The sequence below is a fragment of the Poecilia reticulata genome, chromosome 9 (assembly GCF_904066995.2).
Source record: "Poecilia reticulata chromosome 9, P_reticulata-male-v2, whole genome shotgun sequence".
Lineage (NCBI taxonomy): Eukaryota > Metazoa > Chordata > Actinopteri > Cyprinodontiformes > Poeciliidae > Poecilia > Poecilia reticulata.
Genome location: NC_088838.1, coordinates 20,805,736 through 20,814,654, shown reverse-complemented (window position 1 = coordinate 20,814,654; position 8,919 = coordinate 20,805,736). Strand labels below are relative to the sequence as shown.

The 8,919-nt window shown below is 37.7% G+C and overlaps 1 protein-coding gene across 1 annotated transcript; it reads right to left on the bottom strand.

Moving 5' to 3' along the window:
* Nucleotides 1–85: 85 nt before the first annotated feature.
* On the bottom strand, nt 86–4,405 carry ccdc112 (coiled-coil domain containing 112). The gene is made up of 14 exons (XM_008418431.3): nt 4,258–4,405; nt 3,866–3,984; nt 3,354–3,475; nt 2,885–2,974; nt 2,549–2,624; nt 2,110–2,227; nt 1,890–2,006; nt 1,664–1,801; nt 1,360–1,481; nt 1,139–1,265; nt 833–1,000; nt 531–629; nt 321–439; nt 86–242 (listed from the first exon to the last, which is right to left on the bottom strand). Exons 1-14 carry the CDS (start codon nt 4,315–4,317, stop codon nt 212–214), a joined length of 1,506 nt encoding a protein of 501 aa, XP_008416653.2. The 5' UTR covers nt 4,318–4,405; the 3' UTR covers nt 86–211.
* Nucleotides 4,406–8,919: the final 4,514 nt, after the last annotated feature.

Below are 8,919 nucleotides of genomic sequence, written 5' to 3'. Positions count from 1 at the left end.
TGTTGTTGTTGTTTTTTGCTTGGACTTTAATCTTGAATCTATTTCAGAGTATTTTTTGTCATACATCAACCCAGGGCAGGTCATATTTCTGTGATTTGTACATTTTATTTGTAAATACTTTACCATAACAACAAAAGTGTCAAAACAACAAAACAAATTTAAGTCAAAAAGAGGTTCCGGAAACTGTGGAAAACTGCAGGACATGGTGACATCAGAGCCCTTGTCTCCAAGAGGGGATGGCTCTGGAATAAAAATAGTAAAATATGTAATTACCTAAATGTTACTTAACAGAACTTGAAGTCAAGTCTACAGGTCCAGACCTGTGGAACACCTGCAGCATGGGTCCTTGTCCTGAAGGTTCAATGTGTTTCATCCTTTCCTCCCATCCTTTAGTGGGGCGAATCAGCCGGGAGGGGTCTCTGTTCACATGACCATCCATCTGAAGAAGAAAAACAAATTATTTCTCTGAGACTAATGACTGAAATCTAGTTTGAAATCTAGTTTGAAATCTTTCAGACTGGTCACTGCACCTTTTCCTTCAGGTTAGCTATGATTCTTTTCTGTCTTTCCTCTTCCTCCTTTTCCCTCAGTTGCCTCTCATGAAGCTTTGCCTCCACCTTGTGAAGATCCTGCCAAGGTGCAATCAAACTATGTATTTTGCAAAGTAAAGTTGATATCACACCTTCTTCTCGCTGAGCTCAAAGGAACCTGCTGTGTATTGTCTGAACGCTTTTTACTGCAAGTAATTTAATGAGAAAGTCTGAATTTGAGAGCAAAAACTTAAGCCTTATCTTTTGTTTTCATGTATTTCTAAGACTTTAGAACTTGATACCCTTTCACTGAAGCTTTTGATGACTTTCGTTGCCTCTCTTCGTTTCTCCTCCCTTTCCCTCTGTTCCTTCTCTCTTTTTCTCTTCTCCTGTTCCTCCTCTTTCTCGCGCTTCAATCGCAGACGCTCCTCAAGGGCCATCTTTAATTCCAGCTGGCGGCGGCGCTCCTCCTGATCAACAGAGATCATTTTGTTAAAAATAGGCATCTGCCCAGTAAAGCAACCTCATATTATGTGATTTTGATTACGAAAAGCAGTGCTGCAGTTAGAAAAAAACGTTTCGATGGCAAAATATGAACCGCTAAGCACCTTTTCTTGTCTTCTCCTGCGAATCTCCTCAACCAGTTTCTGCTCTCCTTCTTCTTCCTCTTTTTGTTTTTTCTTTTTCTTCCATTCCTCCAGGCACCGTGCCACCTCCATCCTCTCCTCCTCAGTCCTGAAACATAATCGACTTAACTTAAGTCAAACAGTTTGCGTGAGTCAAATTTGAAACGTTTCTGATCTAAATTTATTCAGCCATTGATGCTCACTGCTGTTGCTCAGCCAAGTTCTTGGTCTTCCTCTCTTTGCTTTGTGCCTCCTCCATTTCCTCTTGAGTGTGGATCCTCGTCTGACGCTCTTTTTCTTTACTGGTTTTCCAGCGTTGAATAGCCTGGGTGGGACGGAAGAAAACTGTTAAAACTGGACAAAATACATGTAACGCAAAGACTCACGCATGACACATGCCAAACCCTGAAAAAAAGAAGTTTGTTGAAATTAATTAATTACAAAGTAGTGCTTAAGTGTTACTTCCGCTAAACTCTAACGTCATGCTTGGCCACATTTCTTCTCCACCTCTCTCTTTTGGTCCTGCAGGTGAAGCAGCTTCTGATGCCAGTCCTCGTGTTGCTGGACCTCCTCCTCTGTTTTGCTCGGCAGGTAGAGTCTGGCCTCTTTCCTGTACGACGACCGCCCACCGTGCTTCATCCAGACCTGTCATTGTTAGAACAAAAAAGTCGCTCCACTAAAACTGTCAAAAGTAATAAATAAGTAATTAACGAAGCGACTTTGTATTTCTTACTCTTAAGAACGCTTGGTGATCAAACTGGTCCCAGCCTCCATGAGAACCTCCAGTCTTCTGCAGGAAATCCTCCAGAGCTTTGACCTCGGCAGGGAGATCTTTGTGGAAGGGGTTGATCTTAAAGAAAACAGAAGAAAAAAAACAGCCCGTCACCCTTTTTCCTTATTTAAGTGAGTGTCACAAACAACAAAGAAAAAACATAATGGTGTAAATTGAAAACCTTCAGCGCAGGTAATTTAGGGTTTGACTTGACAAGAAGACTCCAGTTTTCAAACTTCTTCTCATAAGCAATAACTTCCTTCTTGTACATCCGCTCCTCCTTTGAATATTTCTCAAAGCTGAGAGAAAGCATGAAACATAAGGTTTGATTCCTTATAGTAATTTCATTTCACTACAAATAATCTCAGTTTATATATTAAGCTTTTTTTATTTCTATTTTCTCTACTTCCCAACATTCTTTGATATTCTTAAACTTGTTTCTCATAAGATGCACACTTTTCTTTTGTGTATACCGAGTGAATGTTGTGGCTTTCATACTAGTTTATGAAAGATTGTAAAGGACGCAGTTACATAACATCATTCATAAAAGGTAATATCCCCCCCCCCCCATTTTCCTGGCTAAAGTGGTGTAAAGATGAATGTTTAGCAAATCTTTTTACCTTAAACACTGCTCCTCCTTTAGAGTATTTATCGACATTTCCACATCTAACATTATTTCTTTAAGTCTTCCAATCACTGGAAATACAAACAAAATTGCAGAAACAATATCAACAAACTGTCCCAAAAGACTTTCATTTTCACATCACTGACACTGCGTATTTTATTCTGAAGTTCAATTATTTAACTTGTAATATTATTTCACATATCAACCCAGAAAGTAGCTCAAATATTAATATTAATAATGACAAAAAAAATAATGTCTATAAGTTTTTCTAGGTAATGGACAACAACAACCGAGTTGCAGGTTCTTTAACAAGAAGAAATAAAAATCTCACATTCAGGAGACGGCCTGACATCAGTTAGGTGTTTCTGAAATTTCTTCACACCATTATTGATCTTCACTAGCTGTTTCTGAAGGATCATCTCTGAAGAAAAGGCATGATATTATATTTCAGTTAAAGCTGTACAATAGCATATTGAAACAGTCTGGTTTCTTTACCGGGTTTCTGCAAGTTTCAGGCACATTGAAGATACTTTACGAACGTCAACATTTAAATTCACGGTCTACACAAATTGCAGCTTCAGATAACTATAACTGATGAACGATTTTACCAATCTACTTCTAACCGCTTGTACACATACTCTTTACCATGACGAAGGAGCTGATAAAGGATTTATTTCCTGAAGTGTTAAATCTATTTTGTTACAAGAGCAATCCATTCTTTTTCACATTGACTGCACATCCTAGTGTGAAACAGATGCCTATTAATGTGACAAAAGGAAAATCGGCTATAAATGACTTACTTTGAGCAAACCTATCTTTCTGTAATATTTTTTCATATTCCTCAAGTTCGTCAATGACATCCGTCCAGGCATTCTTTCTGCACAGAACAGTCACAGCTCTCTCTTTCTCGAATTTTTCAATCCTGTCAGGCAAAAGGCAAATAACCGACTTTTAAGTCAGTGGTTACATTTATAGGGCAGAGATAGAGATTGTTCTTGTTTCAACTCCTTGTTAAATGTGTTTCTAAATCACAGGGTATGAATCTATGTCCCTTTAAGAACAACAGGCTCCCAAATTGCAGACAGCAGTCTAGATTACTGACCTAGCTGAAGATCGTATGTATCCATCCATCCAATATTGAGTTTAGTTAAGTCAGTATAAAGTATATAGAAAAATTTTATATATGTGATGAACTAAATAGTTTTGGGTGGATTAAATAATTTTTGAGTGGTACTTTTATATATCTGTTAGGCTTTAAGTGATTTGATTAATCCTTCATTGTATTACAAAATTTAAAGCAAATTTCACTCACAACCTACTGTTCCTCTCTGCCTCCCGCAGAAAGCGACCGATTTCCTCCCTGTTCAGCCTTTCCTGCTTTCTTACCGTGTAAGACGCAGTGGTAGTGGGGGCAGAAGATTCTTGCTCATCCTAAATTCATTTTAAAACAACAAAAACAAATGAGCGTACGACTATTACAGTGAACGTAGTAAATTTTACTATCCTAAACGTCATGCAGTTTGCTCAAAATACTTTATTTAAATAATGACGAACGGCTAAAAATGCATTTTTTTCCACAAACTACAGTATATATTGTGATAGTCATATATTTTCTTACGTTAGCACTCACTGACAGTTTAGCAACTTTGTCAATATCTACTAAGCAACACACTGTCTGTGCTTCAAAGAAAATAAGAAATGTACCTCGATAAAATCTGCCGTGAACTGTTCATCATCGAATAGAGCGGTTGCTAAGGCGGCCATGTTTGATTGAGAAAGCAAACAAAGCAAACTTTATTGAAAAAAAACCTGTTGTCAGGTAGCGCACTCCTGTTGTTTCTAGTTTTAACCAGCAGAGGACGCTGTTTGCCGCCAACGTCTTGCTCCGGCTCTGAATATTTGAGTAGAAATTGTCAACATTGTATTTTCGATAGTGTTGACACAAGAATCACTCTTCACTTTAATTTTTAGTCGTTTCTTGCATATAAAGTCAACCCGCTGGTTCACGTCATAGTTTTCAGCCACTCTCTGGTGGATTTACTGGTATGTTTGGACTATGGTCAAGTTGTAGGGTGCAGTTCTGATTCAACTTTAATTTTTTAATAGATGGGTCTCACATTTTCCTCAAGGAGATTCATTGTGTGCAGTGGTCAGGTCTTACTGTAGCCAAACTCCACCAAAACATGACGCCTCCACCTCTATACTTTTTTGTTGATATGAGGTACTGTCCCTTTAATGCTGCATTACTGTAGATTTATGTCAAACATCTCTTCTGTTTTGGTGTCCATATAATTCAGTTTTAGACCTATCTGAAATAACAAACATTGTTTCAAAAGTCCGTGTTTTTGTCCACGTTGTTTCTGACAAACTTCACTCTGAACATGTTTTTCTGAAGGACAAATCTGTCTTCCTAGTGAGAGTTGTATGGAGAGATCATGTAGTCTTTTTCCGATGTTTCAGACATTTCATTTCAACCACAGTGAAAGCCTCCAGCAGGCCCCACAATGTCATTTTTAAGGGTTTTTGCAGAATTATTTTAGCATCTCACTGTTTACTTTCAGGGTGAACCTATTTGGATGACCAGAGCTGGGTGTATTTACCATTGCTTCGAATTTTCTCCAATTGTAGACAATGAAGTGGCAGATTTTAAACTATTTTCAGGCCCTTAAGCTCTTTGGATCTTACTACAAGAGTCCAGGGCACAATAAACTAAATGTCTGGAGTATGAACAGAGTAAACGTTTTCTAAAATGCTCAGAAACTGTGTGATTCTAAACATTTTAGTGGCTTTATTTATTCCTCACCAGAATCAGCATGCTTAGTACATTTAACAGAAGCATTTTAAACAATATTTTCTTTGTTTCTTTTATTTTTTACCAGATTTTTAAAATTATTTTAAAAATATAAACAAGCTTTATGTGATTTAATCTAAAGCTTAAATCAGCTCTCCAACATGCCGTGCATCTGCTGTAAATGTTTTTTTTTTATGGAAATGAAAAAACGGGCAAAACAGTTTGATCAGCTTGCAAGAGTATTGATTTATTTGTTGTAATTTGAATAAGAAAGAATCACTGCATTCAGAAAACCTCAGTCAGTTTTTAATTATGCTGAATTCTTCTTCTAAAATAGTAATGGTTACGTCTTGCATTGGTCTGTTTTATCTTTTCGACTTTTCTTGCAGTCACTGAACTGAACCAAGACGTCTTGAAATCAACAAATCAGATAGGTCTTTTATCTGATTTGCTCAATGAAATGGGTCTCTATTCTCTGTAACTAAACATTTTTTTGCTGCAGTTTGACTGGGTTCTCTTTGGAAATGTTTTTTATCATCACTCTCTATCTCTAACTCAGAAGCTTCAGAGTGCATCTTGACACAGCTCCATGGTTGGAGCCGCCTACACACCTCGGTCTCTTCAGTAACAGCTTATGCATTCTGCAGAGTCCTTGACTTTTTCTGTAACAGCTTTTTCATAATGGCCAACAGCTATAATTATTATGAGAGCTGGCGAAGTGACAGTCAGAGAGAAAATAGAAGTGTGTGGAGGGACTGCTGTATAAATAGCAACCTGTATCCATTATTGAGTGCAGATATTGGGGATGGTCTCTCCCATGGGCGCAGAGGCAGAGTTGTCGTCGCCACATAAATAGTAACTGCTCTCCTTAATGAAGAGTGTTACAATTTCCTGTCTCATCCTCCTCCAAGAGACTCGCTTAATTTGACGAAAGACACGATCTGATGGACTTTCTGCTGGTCGCTATAACAAATAAGGCAAACAGGAGGTAACAAAGCAGGGAGAATGCGAGTCAGACGTGTATGTGCGCCAAAATGGCAACGTAATAAAGCAACTGTAAACGAAAATATAATTATTTCTCCTGAGCAGGAATGTTATTTTTGGACTTCTGTTGCAGTGGCAAAAATCCAGCTATTACAGAACCTCACAGCTCACCTGTCAGTTTATTTAGTTAACACTTGACATAAAATGGACAGGTGGCTGCATGGCTTTTGTCACATACAAGCTGTGCAAAAATCTTCACATCCCTAAATCTTTTGCGATTATGTTAAAGCTACACATATTTTAGGGGATTGTGCAATGTGCACTTTTAGTGTCTGCATAATTGCATTTGTAAATGACTTCTCGGATGCAATATGATGTAATACTTCAGGAGCCGTGCAATAAATTTTTGTGCACCAATAAAATACTTGGTAATTTGGAAGGACTTTAATTGTACTTCATGCCAACAGCTGCTACACAGTTAGTCTTTAAAGTCTTTAAAGATCAAAAGGTTCCAGAAGAGAAGTCGGTGTGATGGTGGAAAAGACAGTGAGTAGTGAAGATAATGGTAGTTAATATTAATGAATATTGTCATTGCAATATTCAACACACACACACACAAAAAACACATAAATGATGAAAGAAGTTACGGAGCACGGAGAGAAAACACGCAGGAGTCAGATCATGGGCGTTTCAGAAAAATGCAAGAATTCAGCAGGGAGTGAATGAGATCAAGGTGATGTGATTGTGGCATGGAGACCAGGTGAGTACGTTCAACAGAGTGCAGTGGGAGGAGAATCTATGCAGGGGACTGAAGGCAGACTTATTATCAGAGAAAACAGAGAAGAAATCTATATACAAATTAACAGGGAAAGGTTAAGAATAATGAACACAGAAAAATACACCCAAGAGAACCGCATGTAAAATAACTAATACAAAGAGAGGTAAATCTAAAAAAACCTAACCAAATTCAAATGAGAACCAAAACACAAATACCCAAAGAGTCCGACAAAGACAGCCATTTTAAGACTGGATGAGGTGCAGAGGTCAATACCTCTGGTGGAAGAATCTGTGGTACAGTCCACATAACCAGCTTGTACAGATGAGTAACCAGAAAAATGCAGAAATTAGGAACAAAGAGGCGAGTCAGATTTAATGGGACCAAAAGATCTGGGACTCGGGTAAAGATTCACCTTCCTAAAGGAGCACAAGCATCTGTAATTTTAAAAATAAAGCAGCATTTCGTATCATGAAAACACATCCACTAACACAAACACAAACAAAAATATCCCTAGTACTAAGGGATAATAAAGGATATTTATATTCAATTCCATTCTACTCCTATGATTAAGATGTATCCATAGCAATCAGTGAAATACTTTTAGTTGAACAAGTTCCAACTTTTTGATACTTTCTTTCAGTGTGTCTTTCACCCCCTGAACCTACTGGTAATGTAACTAAACCCGTCTCACAACTTATCTCAAACCTACTTTTTCAGTTTGGAAGCGTTGCTCATATGCGACAACCTGAACAATCTCTGTGCCCTGAAAAGGCTGAAATGAAAGGTGACAGCAGCTAAATGTGAAGAAAGATTTTTTTTAAAAAGCGAGATTATATGGAAGACGTGACCTTTGATCTCCTCTCAGCAGCTAATGGATTGGTTGGAAATGTTATGAGACACGATCCATGTAAACTGAGAGGTTGGTTTTCCGTGCAGGGATGTCAGGAGCAGAAGCTGGTACATGGTTATTTATGCCACCATGTTTGTGTGCAAGCATGTGAGTTTTCGTGCTCTAAAACCAACAGCAGTCAGATGTGTTTACATGTTTAACTCCTCATCTGTAGCGGCTTCTATCCTGTCCCTAAACGGGAGTCATTTCCGTCAGCATGTTTGTTTAACATCTACAAATAAATAGACGTCCTGCACCGACAAATATATTTAGTGAGTGAAAATTCGCACCCACTTGACTAATAATCTTTGAACTGAATACTAATTGTTGCATATAGCCAAGTTCAAATGTTGAGTCTTGAAAACTGCAAGGATGCTAAATGTTGACCATATTTGACTGCTCCACTTTGTAAAAACTTTCAAAGTCTCTGAGAATGTGAAGTTATGTCTAGTCATCTTCAGGTGATGCTGCAGATTTTCTGTCAGCCTTAGTTTGGTTACATTATTCAAAAGATTTGCTTTTCCTCGTCATGAAATCGTTGTTTTGTTATTTTTGACAGATGCTTTGACTCAAAGTGACTTTGAAATCCCTTTTTTGTGTCTCCTAACAGAGATATGTTGAAGGATGTGGGTCAAAACTGACTGATACTTAGAAAGGTTCATGAATTTATCCAACTTGAAAAAATAAGTAACTCCATGTCATAATGCTGGCACTACATATGCTAGATATGAGCAGTATGTGGGTCAAACTTACAGTTTGGGATTATGGCCAAAAGTGAAATTTTGTTTCATCCAATCACAATCCATTTTCCCTCAATGTGTTAAAAGATAATGTTCACACTTTCACAAGGTTTTTTTTTTGCAGCAAAAAATACTTTTTTGTTTCTATGTTACCTTTTAGTCCAGACATATGGAGGATCTAAGA

What these genes read in the sequence shown, in the direction of transcription:
- ccdc112 (XM_008418431.3), bottom strand. Translation starts at nt 4,317, where the DNA reads ATGGCCGCCTTAGCAACCGCTCTATTCGATGATGAACAGTTCACGGCA. An exon ending in GAAAGATAGGTTTGCTCAAA is followed by an intron (nt 2,975 to 3,353) that starts GTAAGTCATTTA and finishes CCTTTTCTTCAG; the next exon opens with AGATGATCCTTCAGAAACAG. An exon ending in TGCAGGACCAAAAGAGAGAG is followed by an intron (nt 1,482 to 1,663) that starts GTGGAGAAGAAA and finishes CGTCCCACCCAG; the next exon opens with GCTATTCAACGCTGGAAAAC.